A 19,820-nucleotide genomic window follows, 5' to 3' on the forward strand; every position below is an offset into this window, starting at 1 on the left:
TCCCCTGCGTGGTGGAAAATACAGCCCTTGAGGTTGCCTTCAATCCTGGGCCCTGGAGAAAGAGCATGTCCAAGGGGCACTGAGTCGGCACGGGACCGAGCCCAGCACGCCTGAGGGTCAGGCAGGTGGGCTGAATGGCGGAGGGGGTCAACCTATTCTTGTGCGGGCGGCAGCTAGAGACCCTGGAAGCACAGCCCCCAGGGGGGCTGCCTGTCCTCGGGCATGGGTGCCACAAGCAAGGCCTTCAATGTCTTCTGAGCAGCCAGAGCCCAGAGAGTCCTGTGGGATTTCCAGCTTCTCAAGGTCGGCTCAAGTGAAAAGAAAAACTATACGTGTACAGCACAGGTCAAACGCACCCACAGCTAACACTGGCCGAGGCCCCGCCCCCCGGCCCGGGGCAGCCTTCCCGATGCCCCGAGGGAACCAGACACACGCCAGACAAGCCCGGAACTTTTAGAAGCAATGGGGTACACCTTGCAGCCTAACGCGGTATTCAGAAATGAGACCACGCTGACCCCAGGGCCAGGGCAGCCGGCTCTTTCCGACACAGAACTTAAAAGATGATTCAGGAACTTGAGATGCAAGTGAGAATTGTTTTCCCCTATTTCTTTTATTTTTAAAACGCCAGAACCCAAAATACCTGATATCCGGCACATTCTTGGATTTGCACTCATCGAAAATAAAACGAAACACAAGGAACCCAGCCTCCAGGGAAAGCAAGCTCTGGCCCTCGTGTTTCTCTTTCCCCTCCAATCCCTAAGGCCGCCTCTCTTGGAATAACTGCTGAGAGCGCAAGCAGCACTGCGCACCTGCGGCCACTTCCCGCTGGACTGCGCCCGCCTCTTGATCACTTCCACCGTCTTCCTGCGGGAATCCTGGTCCATCCGCGACACGAACACCGGCCGGATGTACTTTATCAGAGCTGAAAGAGAGGGGGGCGGTGCTCGTGTTGGGGTGGCTGCCCAGGGTGCCCGGTGAGAGGTGAGCCCCCCAGAGGTGCCCCGAGGGCTGAGCCACGGGGCAGGCAGCGCGGACCACGAGGGATGGGGGGGGGCACTGAAGCCTCAGCGGACTTAGAGGATGGCCAGAAGCCCTGCAGCCTGCGGGGCCATCAGTAACAGCTCCAAGCGTCCACAGATGACAAATCAGGAGAAAGAGACAGATGGGGCTGACCCCATGGGGAGTGGAGAGCCTCTGGTCACCCGTGTCACCGGTGGGGGGCTGGGGGGGAAGTGGGGAGGCCCCAGAGCCAGAAGGGCCTGGGGCACGTGGCTCGGACCCCACCAGCCTCACTGCGGGCTGAACTCTGTCCCTCAGAGAGACAGGCTGACGTCCTAGCCCAGGTGCCTGTGACTGACTTCGTTTGGAAACAGGGTCTCTGCAGATGCAGTCAAGTTCAGAGGAGGTCACACTTCGTCGGGTGGGCCCTGATCAGTGACTAGTGTCCCCGTAAGGAGGAGAGAGGGAGAGATCGCCACGCGATGACAGAGGCAAGGACGGGGTGACGTGGCCATGGCCGGGGGAGGCCCAGGAGAGCCGGGACCACTGGACACTGGAGGGCGGCCTGGGATGGACTCTCCCTTGGGACCAACCTGCCGACACCTTGATTTTGGACTTCTGGCCCCCGGAACAGTGAGAGAATATACATTTCTGTAGTTTTGAGCTGTGTGGTCTGTGGTGCTTTGTCACGGCTGCCCCAGGACACTCACACAGACCCCATTCCAGCACCACACACACGGCCCCCCAGCAAGTGTGTGAAGTCAGGGCTCCCTGACCGAGGCTGATGGCGACACCCAGCACACTGGTCCTCTCGAACGAGGATGTAAAGGTGGGAAGATACTTCTTAGAAAACTTTGAACTGATGGCAGGCAGAGGCCGTGGCAGTTGGTCACCCTCCTGGGCCGGTGAGGCCACGTCCCCACCTGCTCTGCCCCAGGGCCACACCCCACTGGGCCCAAGATGAGCTCTGAGCTTCTGTTCTGAGCATTTCTGTTACTTGTAAAGAGTAATGTTTCATGACTTTTATTTCTTGGAGGTCTTCCAAAAAGCAAAGAAAAGACATTTTAAAAAAGAATAAAATTCTATCTAGCTGGGTCCATGGCACGCATAAAATCTAAGTGGATCTCAGTGATAGTTTTTCCCGTGTCTTGAAACATTTTGCTTCTTCACCAACTTGGAACTATTTTATCCCTCCTCACCGATTTCTCCTGATGCTGCTAAAAAATGACCATGAGAAGGAAAGGGAGGTTTGGTGGAATCACCCAGAAGGACGGTGCGCAGAGACACAGGTGAGCCCAGCGAGCGTCTTGCCCGAGCACGGCGCTGCTTCCCAGAGGGCGAGGGGGAAGGAGGCCTGCTCACCTGGCAGGGGGGTGGGTTTTACCGGTCAGAGCTACTCTGTCTACACGGCAAAGAGAAGAAAGCGGATGAGGAGGCTTTTCCCAATTCCTGGACGGACCCGAGGCCCAAGGCGGGGAACCCGGAGGGCTCTCTGGACTCAGGACGGCAGGGGTCCCCGACTTCGCGTGTCTGTGGGGACCCCACCCGAGTCCCACCCGAGAACTGCACGCTTCTGAGGACGGAAGGGAAATGCAGTCTCTGTCCCGCGAGCCCCGAGCCCGGACAACAAGGGCCCGATGCCTGCTTCGCTGAAAGGCCGCGGGCGGCTCTGTGGTCGAGACATTTGAAGCGGTCGGTAAATGCATGGGAGACGCAGGAAGGACCCTCCCCCGGAGCCTCCGGAGGGAGCGGGGCCCTGGGGCACGTTGATGGCAGGCTTCTGGCCCTGGAGCTGGGAGAGGATGAATTCCGGTGACTTTAAGCCCTCAGCTTTGGTGACGGGTTACGAGGTCTCAGGACGCTCATACACCTGGGTTTATGGTACAGAAACTAACCCAATGGGACAGTTACTGAGTTGTCCCCAACTTCTAGAGCTTCTGTGTGACGAGGGTAACACGTTCTTGTTAGAACTTCCAGGAGCACTTCAACACCTTATAGCCAAGGGCACTTGCGTGTTAATAAAAAATGAAAATCACAACAATATCACAGAAGAAACCACAACAAAGGAAACAGGGATGCAAGGCCCGGTGCCTATTTCCTGTGGTATGAGCTGTGTGGACGTGGCTGTGCTGTCACCGTGACCTGGACTGGCCAGCACTGGGGGTTTCACTCCCAGCAGGATGGGGGGGCTCACTCACTTCCCCATATCGGGATGTCTCTGCTCTCCGCCTTCATCACGATGGAGGACATCGTCATGGTGACGGGGATGGCATCGAAGTAGGAGGAGTGTGGCGCCAGGGTGAGGATGGCGGCCTCGGTGGGCAGCGCCTGCCGCCCCTTCACGGCCACGCGGTGGAAGCCGCCGGCAAACCACATGGTGCGCATGATGGCCTTGAGCAGGACGTCCACGACCCTGCAACAGAAGCGCAGCCGTCAGACCCAGGCCCGGCGGGGGACGCAGCCCCGCTGCCCGCACCCCATCAGGGGCTATGCCGATCCCGGGAGACCTGCCGCCACGGTCACTGGAACATCCGAGGAGGGAAGGGCAAGAGGCTGTGCTTTCCTCCCTGCGACTGTGTACGTGCGCAGCAGAACGTCTGTCTCGTCCATTCACTCAAGAAAACGGAAGCCGCCTCAGTCACGTTACAAGGACAGCAGAATGTGAGGAGCGAGGCCCACAGGACAAAACTAGAGACACAGACACGTCGGGTGATCTGTCAGCATTCTAAGGATATAAGTTTTCAATGAAAAGAAATCATCGGCACCTAAAACGCACACTGAAAGGTGGAGAGGCAGCAGAGCTGAGGTCGAGAGCAGGGACGTGCCGGGTAAACCTCTCCCTCGCCTCCCACAGGTGGCCTCGGGCTCCGGGACGCAGCTGTTACCTTCCGGAAACCAGCCTTTTCTGGATGAAATTAGATGGACAATAAATTTGGAAAAGAAAGTAAAAATCAGGCTAGATGAACTGAATTTGCTTCATATTTATTCTTTTTTAAACATATGAGAACGTAAGCATCTAAATCTGCACATTCCCTTTCATAGGAAGCTCTGATACGACAAACCAGATCACTGTTCGTGTCACCGAAACCACGGTGAGCGATGGCCCGGTGCCAAGTGACTACAGACCACGCACCTGAGCCCCTGGGCGAAGGGCCATTTTCAGAAGGACCCGTGTTTCGCTGTGCTGCTGTGCTACGTGGGCGATCAAATTGGGTAAAAATCACTGCACAGAAGCACAAGAGCCTAAGTCCTTATTGGATTGATTTCCCAAGGGGCTTAACAACCCTCTCAAGAGAATTCCCAAGATGAGTCCCGACAGATCTGAGCAAGTCTCTGAAGCTGCACCGCGCCTGCAAGGGGCCGCCTGGAAACGACCTCCTCTGACCACGGGCAGGCCCTGCACAGTCACCCACGCGACGCGGGGGCCACGCTGGGCGCTGCGTCTAGAGCTAGGTGACTACAAAGCACGCACTTCCAGTCGCTTGTTCTACTGCACATTTTTAAATGCACTTCTCTGCATGCATGTTATTTTTCACGATAAAGTCATTTACAAAAATAAAAGCCCATGGATGTCGATTGATGCACAAGGATAAAGAAACGAGACTGCGGGGGAGGCTGCAGTGGGAGCGCAGCCGGTCCCAGGAAGGCAGGTCCAGGAGGAGAGCTGGTGAAAAGGGGGGTCAAATCTCAGCCTCTCCATCGGAGACACACCCACCACCTCTCGGGTCCAAAGGTCAAACAGTGACAGCGATGTACTGGGACAGGAAAAACCAAATCTGATAATTCTCTAAGGTCTTGGAGGAATTCTGTCCCCAAGCTGCCTGTGGGGAAGAGATGCCTATAGGTGTGGGTACCGGCCTCAGAGAAGAGCCCCGGCCACTGCCCAGTGCAGGGCCAGCACCGCGGTCCCCAAGGCAAGGGCACCAGTGACACCGGAGATGCCAGAGCTTCTCCAGGGGAAGGGAATCGGGAGACAGATCTACATGCCCAAGGGCAGGGACCTGTACCCCGACTCCATCTGTCGTTCATCACACAGGTGGACACCTCAGACTTGGACGTGTGGGCAGAACCAGCTACATGATGGATAAGAGTATGACCCTGAGGAGACCCGCAGGGCAGGCGTCAGAAGAGACGTGTAAAAACCCACATGCGTCAGGACATCACAGTGCCAGAAGAGCAGGGTGCTCTGAAAAGGTCCAGAGGACAAGAAAAAGAAAATATTCTTGGAAATCAAAAGTCTCATGCAGAAATACCAGTTCCCTAAAAAGGCTCAAAAATGTGGAGAAGGGGACCTCCCAGAACATGCAGGAAAAAGAAGAGTACGGAACTATAAGATATAAAGAAAATAGTTTCTCAGAGTTGAAGAAAGACCCAGATCTTCAGCACCATCTCAAGGTGCTGAGCAGAAAGAATTTTATGAGGAAGACTCATATTATTTCTTTTGAGAATTTTTCAAATTTCCAACGACAAAGAGAAGACTGTAAAACCTCCCAGAGAGGAACAAACGGGTGCCTAGCATCAAAGCTGAAGGTGTCAGCTGCGCATCTCCAAAGCTCTGGGGACACATGACGTGAAACCTGCAATTCTATACCCAGTCAAACTACCCACCAACACAGAGGAGAGAATAAAGACATTTCCAGACATAAGATGTGAATGAGTTTCTCCTGCACATCTTCCTTCTGAGAACCCAATACTCCAGAAAATCTTGGAACAAAAAACAAAGACAAAGAAAACAGGCCCAGGAAATGCAGATCATGCCTGAGAGTACAGCAGAAGAGAAACACGTGCCACGCAGGGGTCAGGGCCCCGGGCCCTCTGGGAGGAGAATGAATCCCAGGCAGCGGCCGCAGGACTTTGGGGGTGGAGAATTTTGAGGCTACACTCAGGGCTCATTATTCTCTTGGTTAACAGGCAAAATAAAATCGGAAATTCTGTAAAATGGAAAAAACAATACAAGAAGTAAAGTTCAGACTTTACTTCACAAAGCAGGCAGATGTGCAGGTGACTCTGAGAAACCGTGTGAGAGAGAAGCACATGGTGATGTTGACCACGCTGGGGACCACCCCTTCACCCACCCTGGGGCCCCGCGTGTGCAGATGCGCGGGCTGCCCGGTGCCCCTCGGGGTTGGGGTCCGACCCCGACAGGCCCAGAGCTCATGGTTCCTTCCCCAGGGTGACAGAGGCAACGTCAGAAAAGCCACACACACGTGTGGAGGGCGTCTGCATGGGGCTGGGAGGAGGGACTGCAGGCCTGCCCTCGGCCACCCACTCTTCCCCACCACGTTGTTGTAACCGCCAACTCGCGTTACTCCAACAAAAGTGAGAAACGCCACCAGCATACACGTGGCGACTCAGAGTCGTCATGGAGATGACCCAAGGATGGACGTCCCCACACGGGGCACTCAGGAAAGGGCATCCTCTGCGATAGACCGACTCATGTCCCCCCACATTCCTATGCTGAAGCCCTGACCCCCAACATGACTGTATCTGGAGCTAAGGTCCAGTGAGGTCCTGGGGTGGGACTCTGACCCAGGGGACCGGTGTCCTTACAGGAGAGGAAGAGGTCTCGCCTGCGAGGACGCGGCATCTGCAGGTGGACAGAGGTCCCGCCACGAGCCACGGCTGCCGACCCTGACCTCCCACTTCAGCCTCTAAAACCGTGAGAAACGAATCCTGCTGTCTGAGCCCCGCCGTGGTACCCGGTTGTGACGGCTGAGCTGACCCTCCTGAACCCTGAGTCGGCCAAGGGCCAGCGCCTGCAGGACTGGCCAGCAGTGTCTCCTGCCCTGCCTGGTTGGGTCCTGTAAGAAGATAAATACTATAGTTTTTACAACACTCTGTGTTTCAAAACACAGAGTCTTATGCAAAATTGTGTCGTTCCTCCCTTCATTGAAAACCGAAGATTTTATTTTAGGAAGGTCTGACTGACACTAACTTACATTCAGCAGAAATCCTCCCTGATCAAACGATAATCTGCTCAAAACCACACAGCTGTGCCTGGCGTGAACCAACCCACCGCCCCGGCTGATGACGTGATGTCCTCTATTCTGAGTCCTGTTATTTCAAACTTGTTTCCTCCTAACTCCCCGCGTCCCAAACTCAGGATCTCCTGTCACTGTTTCCTTTGAGGAGCTCGGGGCCGGGTGTTTGTTCTTGTTTCCACGGAGCCCAGGGCTGTGCACCGGGTTCCCGAGAAACACTGCTGTGTGGAGACCCCGAGGGCTGCAGGGGGTGGGAATTCAATGTGGGCGGCGTGTGCAGCTGGGGTACATGCCAGTACACATGTAAACACACACGTATGAGCACACACACTTATGCACACACTCACACGTACACAAACACACACACATACACACATATACACGCAGACACGCACATATACACACACACTCTGAACGATGCTCAGTCTCTGTACCTGAGCACCCAGCGCTCCCGTGAGCCTTAACCCCACATCTCCCCACGAGGGGCACATCAGGTGTGCACGTCACACACACGCACACACACACGCACACACGCACACTCACACGGTGCGTCTGTGAAGCGAGCGGGCTGTCGGAACTAAAGTTTGCTGTGGCCCATTTATCACACGATGAGACCAAGTACCTTACTGCAGACAAGAAAAGCTACAGGGAGTCAAAACAGGGAAATGGAAACAGCCCAGAGTCACCTGTTTTGAAAAGACAGACGCCGAGGTTGTGCGAGGTTTCCTCCTTCGTGGGAGAGGACAGCGGGGAGGGAGGGGAGCCCACAACAGAGCAGGGGGAACAGGGAATTAAGACACTTTTGATCAAATCATTCGTAATTCGTAAAAAACTACAAAATCTCTGCTTTCTAGCTATGGGTTCTCAACCTAGTGAAAACTGAAATTCTGATTCCTATTTGGTCTGGATTTATTTTGCTTGATTATATATTTGATACCAAATTCATATTTTACCGTTAAAACATTAAAAAAAACCCCAAAAACCTCAAGGTAAAGCATGATTTCCAAAGAGATTAGAAAACCCAGCTCTCTATTCACTCATTCACTCTTTCATTCAGTCATTCACTGACCCATTCATTCATTCATTTGGGAGAGACTTTCCTGTCCCTCAGGCCAGGCTCCGTCCTGGGGACACACCCACGGAGACAGCCACGTCTACCTTCTGGCTTCTAGCGAGGGGGAGAGACCATGGCTCACTTGAAACTGGGGATGGTCTGAGGATGTGAAATATTACCATGAGGAGGGCAAGGGGTCCCCGGGCGCCATGCTCATGAACGGCTCAGAAAACCCTTGAACCTTAACTGGCCGTCTCTGCCCTGCATGTAACTGCTGTTCTGACCACGGCACGTGGGCAGTGGGGAACCAAGGTCCAGGATGGGTGCCAGTTTCCACAGCCTCTCAGGGCATCAACATTCCAGCAGCTCAGACACTGGGAGAGAAACGAGGGGCCTGAGCTGGTCCATAAACCTTGCGGGCCGGGCAGCAGGTAGTTTAGGCTTTGTGGGCCTGTGGCCTTGGCCACAACGACCCCTGCCCTCCAGGACAGCAGCCCTGGACGGTGTACAAATGAATGGGCAGGGCTGCGTCCCAGTAAAACCTCATTCACAAAAACAGGCTGCAGCCGGGTTTGGCCTGTGGGCCCTTTTGCCGACCACCGCCCCTGCGCGAAACTAAGAACACTTCGGTTGTGAATAAACCGTCCAAACACCCTTAGGATTGATCGGAGATGCAGACACAGGTGGTCAGCAGCTTGGCTTTACGACAGGAACGGTATCTTCTAACGCACCGAAAATACTCACCAAAACCCTCCCGATAGCTCAACGTTTCCCTTCACTAGAAACGGCATATAGTGTGAGCTAAGGAACAGCTTTAGGTGTTTAAATACACAAGACAATGCTGTGATTTCACGTCCTTTTGTGAGGCCCCTGTTGGATCTTCACTTAAGACGGATTCACACGTCCGCCTATACGAGGCAGAGACCACACCAGCGGCAGCAGGCTGACGCGCGGCCTCAGGGGCGGGGACCGGGAAGCACGGGACCCCGGTGCTCAGGACACAACACAGCGGCCACGCGGCTCACGGAGCCCTGGAAGGGGCCTCAGGGCAGGATGCTGGCAGGGGGAGCGGGCCCTGCGACACCCCCCGGGGCCCCCACAGACGTGCACTCACCTCCGCCACAAGGCCAGGGGTTGCTCTGGTTCCCGCTCAGCGGATCCCAGCGAGGCCACAAGCGCCAGGGGCCAGGCGAGCAGCATCATGACGGCGGCAACCAGCAGCCGGATGGGGAAGAGCGTCAGCGTCATGACGGCGACCTGAGGGGACAGGGCACGGTCACTCGGGGGACTGTCCTCTGGGCTCCTCGCGCCAGGCCCGCCCTGCCCCAGGCACCAGCCTCCCGCGGACGCTGCGGCCCTGTCCCTCCCCAGTCCCTCCCACAGCCACCGGGGGGACGCCTGGGGGTCGGGGTGCTCTCCTGGCCGCCGGCGCTTCGCCCACTCCTGGCACCCCCAGCAGGCAGCCCCGCCCCCGAGCCCCCCTCCTCAGCGCCCCCAGCAGCCCCTGCACACAAGGATGCTTTCACGGGGCCACGGGCACAGAGCTGGCAGGGCTGGGCTCAGACCACAAGGAAGCTGGGGACTCGGGGACTCTCCACCCCCAGGAAGTCCCAGACAGGATGCGGGCCCAGCAGGGAGGGAGGGGGCATCCAAAGCCACGGCTCTGCTCCGGTGGACATGGGGAAGGCAGGCTAGGGCCCCATGGGGAGGGGAGGCCCTGCAGGCGAGGGGGGACACACGGGTTCAGTAGTGGCCGAGTCAGGGAGGGGCCCCGGTGGCCGGGCAGCTGTGACTGAGGTACCAGCACTTCTACATACAAAGTGATGGTCTGGTTCCACACTGCGGGTGGGGGACGTTCAGGAACAGCGTGTTTTGTGATGAACCTGATCTCAGGCGGTCGATTAGAAAATAGGGGAGCGGAGGGATGACAAGACAAAACTCACAGAGCCTTACGACCAACAGATGCAGTTTTTGATTATTTGTAAGAAAATATACTTGAAATACGTCGGTTGGGTGCACAGGAGACAGAAAAGACGGGACGAGACCCAGGTCCGTGGTACCGTGTCCAAGCTGCTCACCACCACCACCCGCCGCCCCCGCCTCTGCCACCTGCAGGCCTGCATGCCGGCCACTCCCTGATTCTCTGGTGTCTCCATCAGGGCCAGCGCTGCCCGACAGGAATACGACGCAGGTCACGTGTGCCATTTTATGTTTTCTAGCAGCCGTGTTTAAAAACACAAAGGTGATGAAATCAATTCAACATGCAGCTTATCTAACCCAACACGCCTAAAACAACATCATTTCCGCACGTACGTTGCACAAGGCAGTTCACACTGTCCTCGTCACGCCCAGGGAATCCAGTGTGTTCTGTGCTCACAGCACAGCTCATTCACGCGCACCACATTCTAGGTGCCCCACAGCCACGTGTGGGTCCAGATCTCCGTGTGCTCTGACGATGGTGACTTTGAGCGGCCTCTCCCCCCCGCCTTCAGGGCTGGGGTCCCCAGGCTGAACCTCTGGCTTCAGCACAAGGTGGGACAGGGCCGGTGACCCCGGATCTGTTGTGGCCGCCGCTGGTGACAATGCTTCCTGTTAAACGGTGGTGGGGGGGGTCTGCTCCAGGGGGTCAGACGGCGCAGGAACGTGCTGGTGGGAACGTGCCTCCTGCACCGGCTTTCCTAAGCGTCTCGTTTCGGGGTCAGCGTGAACGGGGTGAATGTCACCACACGTCTTCCCTGCGGGATGATTACGTGCTCATCTGTCACCCTATCCACGTGACCCACGGCGGCCACAGCTTCTCCGGTGTCGCAACCTCGGTTCCAGAGCTGGAAAGCCACCTCTCTTAAGGCCTCGCCAGGTTTGTTTGCCAACAGGCGTCTGGAAGGCGAGCCTGGTCACGCCCCCCGCACCGCCGTCCTCGGGCACCGCTGTCCTCGGGTCCTGCGGTCACCACGCCAGACACCAGCCCACCTCGTTGGAGGAGTTCCTACGGAGCTTTCCGATGGCTGTTCCAATGCTTTTCATTGTTGATCTAGATTTCCTGTTTTCTGGAGTTATTTCAGTGTTTCTGTCAGGGAGGAAATCTCTGGGCGTCCTCAGCAGGCTTCTCCTCCCACCCGATTCCCCATCGCGCGTTTTCAGGATAATCGTGCGGAGCCGCTGCCCTGAAGTTACATCAACCCTGCCCTGATCTACGGCGTCGCTGTTCATATCGTTTGTGCTTCTGAGACTCGTCAGCCTGTGCCGATAGACAGTCCTCCCCTTCACTAATCTGTTTACAGAACCACTTGTGCATTTGTTCCTTATCCCTGCTGTGACCTATTCGGTCACATTAATTTTGTATCTTACAGGGGCCTCTCTCTTCTACTCTGAGTGTACGCTAACGTTCTTTCTAACTTCTTGAGGGAACAGCCTGGAGCATATTTTCAGGAATACCTTATTTCCCCCAAACTCACATGGAGAACGCAGCCTTCTCTAAGTACTTTAATCCAATCCCGCAAGGTTTAAGATGTAGCCTTTCCTTCATTTCAAAACGTGTCCTTTTCCATCCTTGCTGTTGTAACTTTGCTGCAGAGGGAGGGCGGAGACGCCCCGCCTCCTCGCTGGTGGGCCCTGCCTCTCGGGCTGCCTGTCACCTTGACGGCCCGGGGCTCCGGCTCCGGGGGCTGTGCTGGGAGCCCCGCGTACCCGTTCATCCTATGACCCGTGGCCGCTGCCCCTCCAGGTGGCAGGGCAGCTGAGTCACTGGAGAGTTTGCGGTGCGTCCCCATAAATGGACCCTAAAGCCGGTGCCTGTGCCGTAGACAGCATGGACGGGCGGCAGAGCGCCGGATAGGAGCTCCGGGGCCGGCATGCTCAGAGCGCGCACGGGTCGCGGACACACCCCGACTGTGCAGCCGCACGCCACGGCCAGCACGGCTGCGACTGCACGCAACGGAAGACAACAGCAGACCTCAGGGTTCCAGAAAGAGCTCCCGCTTTCCCCAGGGCTTCTGAGGCCCCGGGGAGGCAGCACCCCAGCCTGTCCGGACCGACTGGGGTGATGACGAGGCCCGAAGGGGTGACCCTGGAGTCGCGGCAAGTGCCACCGTTCCAACTGCTGGCTGATGAGCGGACAGCGCCCACAAGCCGGCTCACCGGCCACTCCCCGTGGACAGGACACGTGACCACATTTGCCTCTCGGAGGACGCATCTCTGTGCCCGCTCTGTGTGCGGCGGGGAGACGGCCCTGGTGTCTGAGTTTTGCAGCCAGCGGGGAAAGGACGTGGGAGTGACCACACAGCCACGACCCTCGGCAAACAGGCAGGCCTCCCACAGACGAGATGGGCAGGTGCCGACAGAACATGGCCTGAGCCATGGACCCGCCCAGGCCCTGCCGGGGCCGGGGTCGGGGGGTGGGGCGGGCAGGAAGCACACGGGGGCCATGAAAATTGCTTGGAGGAGGCGGGTCCCTTCAGGAGGCCACGGTGGGCAGGGGAGACCCGTTTCCTGAGATGCTGCCCCCAGCTTCGGCCCTGGGCCATCATCAGGGGCCCGTCACCCTCAAAAGTGCCAGGTCAACTGTATGGTCACCCTTCTCGAGGGCCACACGAGGGCCTGTAACACAACCCTTGAGGGTGACATGCAGTGAGTGCCCAGCTGAGCTACTTCGATTAAGCCGTTAGAAGTTGTCTATGAGAAACTGTCCCATGAAAAAGGGGTTTAACAGGCACAGACGCAGACATGCGTGTCCCCTGCACATCCGTGTCGCCGGGCAGCCAGCTTAACCCGGATCTGAAGGTGCGCTGCCCACTCTCGCCCCGCACACTTCACCACGAGCCCCTAGCAGAGTGGGTCCAGGCGGTGATCCATCCAGGCCCAGGGCACCGTTTCCCGCCCGAAGGACCCAGGGCCCCAAGCAGATGGAGGACTGGAACACAGACAGAAAGAGTCCATGCGTGATGGGAACCTCACACCGCACGCCTCACGGGCACACGCTCACGTCCACGCACACACACACCCTCACCCTCACACATCTATTTATACGTGCCACATACGCGCCCCAGCCTCTCTGGTTGCCTTTGGACGACCCTATGAAACCATCTCCCGATCGTGACACTGGCCTAGGGGCAACGTCAAGCTTCGTGCTGCCTGTCCCGTGAGACTGTCCCTCGGGACAGCCAAGGGGTGGAGGGGGCGTGTCCATGGAGGCGTCCACGAAGGGCTCGCACAGGCGTCCAGAACCCACCATCCAGGCACGTGTGCGTGACAGAGGGTCCTGCCCGGACGCAGACCAGCAGGTGTGCCGGGCTGGGCGTGGGGGGGCCACACAACAGCCCGACAGGAATGGGATCTCTCTAGTTCTGGATCAAGCCACCAGCTTCCAGAAGACACGGACGACCAGCACACAGTCGGCAAAAGGAAGACCAGGAGACACAGATGCACCAAATATACCGTAGGAAAAAAATCAAGACGACAAGCTGGAAGGGGACCCTCTGATCAGAGTGTGTGCCCGGGGGTGGGGGGCGGGGGGGGGTGTGGGCTGGCGCAGTTGTAGCCAAGAACCCGCCCCCGCCCCGGAGCCACCGGTGCCTTCGGGGTGACAATGGCCTGCACAGCGGCTGCCAGCCGTCTTTGTCCTTGAGATGCAGATACCCATGGGATTGTTACTGGTGAAATGATGAAGTCTGGGCTCTGCTTCCAAATCACTGGTGGGAGAAGAGGGGGTGTCTGTGGGCCCAGAGGGGCTGTAAGGGGGGGATTGCTGAGGTGGGGAGAGGGGGCAGCTCGTTACGTTTTCTCTGCTTTGGTGTTAGGGGCTGAATTGTGTCCCCCAAATTCATGTATTGGAGTCCTAACCCCCAGCACCTCAAAATATGACTGTCTTTGGAGGTCCGGTCTTTAAAGAAGTGATTAAGGTACATGAGGTCACTAAGGTGGGCCCTAATCCCATGTGACCGGGGTCCTCATAAGAAGAGGAGATCAGGACACAGACATGCATAGAGGGAGGACCACATGAGGACACGGAGAAGACGGCCGTCTACACGTCAGGGAGAGAGGCCTCAGGAGGAACCAGCCCTGTGACACCGGATCTCAGCTTCCAGCCTTGAGAACTGGGAGGAATAAATTCCTCTTGTTTAAGCCGGCCCCTCTGTGGTGCTTTGTTACGGCCCCCTAAGCAAAAACATTTGCTGTATTTTTGACACTTCCTGTGATAAGAACTGTGAAAGTGACAATTCTCATTTTGGATGTAAAACAGTCTCCAGTTCACACTGAATTCATCGGATCCACGGGTCCAGAACTCTCCAGGTGCAGCACCCGAGGTTCCAATGCCCGGCTCAGACCAGCCCGGCAATCACTCCTCCTCCCTGCCAAGGCCACCCAGGCCGTTGGCATCACCCACGTGCAAGTTGGTCCAAGTGCCTTATGTTTCACAACCAACGAGGAAACACAATGCGTTACTTAAGAGACAAGATCTCTAGAGAGACACAGGCCCTCGCCCAGGGAGGACAGGCCCCAGGGCGCTGCAATGCCTGTGCCCTCGAGCACATGCCTGCTGAGGGACCCCAGTCAGCCGTGCGAGACCCTGACGTGACACGTGCGGCCAGGACGGCACTAGGGAATCGGTGCCAGCAGCTTGGAGAACACAGCGACCGCGTTACAGGCAGAGCAGACGTTCCAGATGCTGGGTGCCAGCACATCAGGACCGTCAGCACGTTGACCGGCAGGCACAGGAAGACTCTCCCGACGGCGCCTTCCAATGCCAGTGCTTTCATCACGGGAAGAAGTCCCACCATTCCAAAGGAACCGCATTCACCAGGAGGCTGGAGGGAAATTCACTCCCTCCTGTGATGAAAGAAAATGTAATAAGCAAGCGCACACAGGGCCAGCTGGCCACACAACCGCAGCGCTGAGCCCACATCCTCGGCCATTACCCCTTCCTTAGAAAGTTCCTGAAAATCATGCCGATAGAAATAGAAGGAGGGGCTTCCCTGGTGGCGCAGTGGTTAAGAGTCCGCCTGCCAGTGCAGCGGACGCGGGTTTGAGCCCTGGTCCGGGAAGATCCCACATGCCGCGGAGCAACTAGGCCTGTGCACCACAACTACTGAGCCCGTGTGCCACAACTACTGAAGCCCGCGCGCCTAGAGCCCGCGCTCTGCAACAAGAGAAGCCACCGCAATGAGAAGCCCGCGCACCACAACGAAGAGTACCCCCCGCTCGCCGCAACTAGAGAAAGCCTGCACGCAGCAACGAAGACCCAACGCAGCCAAAAATATATAAATAAAATAAATTTAAAAAAAAAAACCTTAGCAGGACTTAAAAAAAAAAAAAAGGAATAGACTTTGCCCTCGCGCGCTGGCTGCTCGATCTACCGCAGTCACCACAAACCATCCTCGGGCAGCGGGTAAGATCCGTGAACTGATAGAACAGGTGTGGACCACCAGACGCGTTGGCCCCTGACGTCACGCGGCCAAGAGCTCTGCACCAGTGCCCACAAGGACACTGAGTGCAGAGCCCAGGGCCCGCTGGTTCTGCCGGGGTCCACGTGCTCCTGAGGTTCTGGGAGTAACCAGAGCTCAGAGCTGCTCCCCAGGCCGTGAGGACGGTGCTGGAGCCTCTGTGCTGCAGGTGGAACGGGGGGTCAGGGGTGGGGAGCTGTGCGTGGGCACCTGGCCAGCTGGCAGGCCCAGGCCCAGCTCCCCAGGGGCTGCTCACATGGGCGCGCTGCTGGTAGCAGCGGAGTGGGATGCCACCCAGGGCGCCACCGGGGGACAGGTGCGCTGAAGGTCACCTGTGTGACAGACGCCAGGGGCCAGCCAGGGGAGGAGCAATGAATTACACGGGACACAGAGGACACATCCCAGGGCAACAGTCGGTAAGAAAGATAAGAAACAAGACGGGACCGACCTGTGCAAGCCAATTAGATGACTTCACAACCTGGAATGAAGTGTTTTCAAGGATGGCGGACCTCGGTGAGCACACAGAAAGTAGGCCAATCACTCACGGTGGTGGGGTTGAGGGGCAGGTGAAGCCTGGCTTAACGGGGGTGCTACACGCACTGCCAGCACAGGGGCCGGGGGCGCACGGAGCCAGCGTCCAGGGTGCCCAGATCCAAGGTGTGAAGGACAAAAGGCGTCCTGCCCTGTGGGTCTCCCCAAACCCACGAGGATGGGACCCCAGGACACAGGCGCGGGGCTGACTGGTGGCCGCAGGAAGTGCCAGAGGCCAGGAGACCCCACACGGCTCCCAGCCAGGAAACCCGGCACGGGTGCAGGGAGCCACGGGGACGGCTCACCAGCTCACAGGATACAAGGGAGCAGCTCCAGGAACACGACCGTCAACTCCCCCCAGATCAGTTCACCCTCCCAAACAGCGTGGGCACCCCGTGCAGGATGCAGGCAGGCAGGGCCTGGCCACCCGCCCAGCACACAGGCCGCCAGAGGGGGCGTCAGCGATGATCTTTCCAGGGAAGGCAGGGTGCGGGCCACCCCCCAGAGAGAGAACGCACCCGCAGCGCATGGGCTCAGACGGGCGGGGACACTGAGGCCCGGCCAGGAGGCGGGGCGGCTTCCCAAGGTCAGCCGCCGGTGGAAGCAAAGCCAGGTTTCGAGGAGCAGCCTGGACGAGAAGGGGCGGCCCTGGCGGCGGAGGGGGCGGGGGGAGCCCAGGCCTGGGACCCCCTCGCTCCCGTGAGTACCCTCACGTTCTCGGACCCTGGCCTGATGGGGACGAGGCCCCTACACTGACGTCCCAGCTGCCCAGGGCTCCAGAGGCATCAACGGGAAAACTGGCAACAGCCCCCAAACCGACACCCAAGCTGCTCCCGGACACACACCTGGGAGTCACACTCGCCACCTCTCTTTCTTACCCACTCCTACTGGCTCCGCCTCCAAAACAGATTGGGGCTCAGAGTTCTGCATGGCTGCAGAGTCACCCTTCGACCCCAGGTTCCCCCACGGGCGCTGCTGGACACACTGGCCTCCTTCTTCCACCTCACCTGTACCTCCCTCCCCGGGGGTCCTTCCCCAAGCTGCAGGGCCGGCTCCAGAACCCTCTCACCCCTCGGCCACAGACGAGGCCCAGAGGGCAAGGAGTGAGGGAGTCAGACAGGTGCCCCGGCCCCGACCCGGAGGAGCCTCCCGAGACAGGCCAGCTGCAGTCCCGATGGGGCACAGAGCCCACCTCTGGAGACAAGCACAGCTGGGGCAGAAGGGGAGGGAGCGGTGCGTTCTGGGGCCGGTCTTGTGCTCTCCTGGGAGCCTGGTCCTGGTCACCTCCAAGCTGCTCCACGTGGAGCAAGTTAGAGACGAGACTCGCAAATTCTGCAGAAAGATCTCCAAGGCACCTGGGAGAAACACAGGAAAGCCTCACCCAGGAAATCAATCTTGTTTTTGCTGTTACTTACATGTATTAAAACAAACAAACAAACTATAAAGCCAGGTGTTCTTGAGAATCCCGCTTTCGAGTAGACAGAAGATGCTAAAACTGCCAAGGTGACACCTGATGCCCTGGGCAAGCCTCGCTCGGGCAGGAAGCAGGCAGAGCCTCGAGGGAACACTCCACGTGCTGGACGCAGCGGCGAGAGAGAAAAAGACACATCTAACTTTATTTTTCTTAGAAAAAGCACAGTTATTGCCACAGAGTCCTACACGCTGGCACAGTGAAGCCACAGGCCCTTGGAGGTCACAGCTGGTCCAGGACCAGCTCTGGACCCGATGCCTGAGATGCAAAGCCAGCAAATCAACCTGGAAACGCATCCCCTCTGCTTGCCCCCATCAGCAAAACACCTTTATTAAATATAAAATGCCTTCCGGTCCAAATCATAGGCTGCCTTCAAATAGGAAATAAACGGTCCTTTTCACAACTAATTCGAATAGTTAAAATACTTGAAAGCAAAAGCGAAACAGAAAAAGCTGGCATTCTGTGCCGTGGCTGTTCACTGGACCTTGTCACACCCACAGCTGCTCTCCAGAAAAGGCTTCTCTTTACCCTCAGACAGAACACGAAGTGTGGCCAGAGATCCGAGGGGTCAACAGCGAGGGGGGATGGCTAGTGGGGGCACAGGTCCTGTCCTGTGCTTATTGAGCACTTTATATTTATTGGGTACCTGGGCTTCTTTTGGGGATTTGCCCATCTACATAAAACCCGTGCCCAGATTCACACTGGACTCATTTGTCTTTTTCTTGCTAAGGTGACTGTCTTCTTGACCTCAGGCCTCCACTGCCTCACCTCTGAGGCTCTCCATCTACCTGTGTGTCTCTTAGGATAATCTGTGCCTCCACTTGGGAAATCTCTCCTTCCAGAGCCCATGCTTACTGTGTATAGAAGCTATTTCTTCTTAGCTCTCCCACTCAAATCTAAAATTAAATATAGCTTTTCTAAAGAGCTATTTTTTTCTTTCAAACTCTCAAGCAGGCCCAACTTCCCCACCATCCCGGTGATCTCTATTCAAGAGCTTTCAACTCAAATTTTAGCGCGTGTTGCCTCATCTGGAGCCTTCTGCAAAATGAGTGTCTCTCGGTAATTCACCGAGTTTACAAATCTGTCCCACAGTCCAACGCAGAGCAATTTTCCTAGATGACCATATTCACCATTTTCAACCACAGCTGACAGGGTGATCTTGTGAGGCCGCAGTGAACACCTGTGCAGCTCTTTGAGAGGTCAGAGCCACTTGGTCGGAGGGAACCCTAAGCGTGACGCCCTGCAGCCCAGGCGGCAAGGAGAACCACACACTGGCCCTTCCTCCCCCCAGCCAGGGTCCGAGGGCTCCAGGGGGGCAGGTCGAAGCCTTGGCATCAGCTGACCCTGCCCGGCCCGGCCCGCGTCTGGCCGCGGCACTCACACTGGCCTTTCACGGGGCCGGGGCATGCCGGTCCCTGGTGCCCAGACACTGCGGGCAGCCGGGGGTGGTGGGGCCCATGGTCCGCAGGCAAAGGAGGTGGGAAGGCAGCCCCAGGGTCAGCGGTCAGCACGGAGGGGCAGTTCGGGGGCCTCGGGGGCAGTGCAGCAGAGATCGCAGCGCTGGGGGCCTGAAGGAGGCCGGGCAGGGCACTCAGGCCCGGCCGGAGGCCTCGGTACATTCCAGCAGACGGCAGAGGAGCCCGCCCGGGAGGCCAGGGGAGTGGACGCTTGGGACACCGGGAGCCGCCTGCCCCGTGGACTCCGGGTCTCCAGGGCAGTTGGGAAAGGCCCCTAGAATGATAACTGGTGGGATTTGAGCACAGACGGAGGGAAGTGCAGGGGGAGCAGGGGGGGAGCTTCCCGCGGGTGCGAGGGGAGGCTGGGCCTGGAGGAGCGGGCGGGCCAGTGCGCGGGCAGGGCGGACACGTGGGGGGCGCCCACAGCCGGTGCCCCGCCCCTGCTCCTGGCCGCCGGCGCCCGCCGGGCTGGCCTCTGGGTCTTGCCTGCACCCTCCCTGGCCCTCCGCATTCCTCCTCCGACTCACTCAAGTCTTGTACGAAATCTCATCTCCTCCGGGTTTTCAGGACCCCTCTGCTGGAGACCAGAGCTCTGTCCCGGGGTCCCTGAGATTGTGACCTGCAGCCTCTGGCTGTGAAATTCACAGGCTGGAGCCCTTCTGTGGGAAGGACGGATGGGCAGAGGCAGAAAGGCTGGAAGGTGTAAGCCTTCTGGGCTGGACATTCCACCAGCACGAGGCTCAGATCGCAAAGCAGGTGCTGGTTCAGGAACTCAGCGCCACCGGACCTCCTTCCCCAGGCATCTCCCCCGTGGGGCTAGGACACCCGGTAATTCTGTGTCTGCAGAAAGGGAGCTTCCAAGGCACCGGGCTCCCCACTTGCAGAAGC

At 57.8% G+C, this 19,820-nt stretch overlaps 1 protein-coding gene across 8 annotated transcripts in view; it reads right to left on the reverse strand.

The window, feature by feature from the left end:
• LPCAT1 (lysophosphatidylcholine acyltransferase 1) overlaps positions 1–19,820 on the reverse strand; it is a 41,026-nt gene that overhangs the window by 14,589 nt on the left and 6,617 nt on the right. For 7 of the 8 annotated variants that reach the window (XR_005019332.1, XR_005019334.1, XR_005019333.1 and 4 more), the window contains exons 2-4: positions 9,149–9,291; positions 3,198–3,412; positions 810–922 (exon numbers count right to left, since the gene is read on the reverse strand). Coding sequence is in view for 5 of the 8 variants with exons in the window: in XM_036847567.1 (XP_036703462.1) it covers positions 810–922; positions 3,198–3,412; positions 9,149–9,291 (471 nt within the window). In the remaining 3 variants the exon portion in view is untranslated. Of the gene's footprint in view, positions 1–809; positions 923–3,197; positions 3,413–3,506; positions 3,688–3,775; positions 3,905–9,148; positions 9,292–19,820 lie in introns of those variants that run through there. The other variant, XM_036847572.1, reaches the window with a different exon arrangement.

Source organism: Balaenoptera musculus, chromosome 3 (assembly GCF_009873245.2).
Source record: "Balaenoptera musculus isolate JJ_BM4_2016_0621 chromosome 3, mBalMus1.pri.v3, whole genome shotgun sequence".
Taxonomy (NCBI): Eukaryota; Metazoa; Chordata; class Mammalia; order Artiodactyla; family Balaenopteridae; genus Balaenoptera; species Balaenoptera musculus.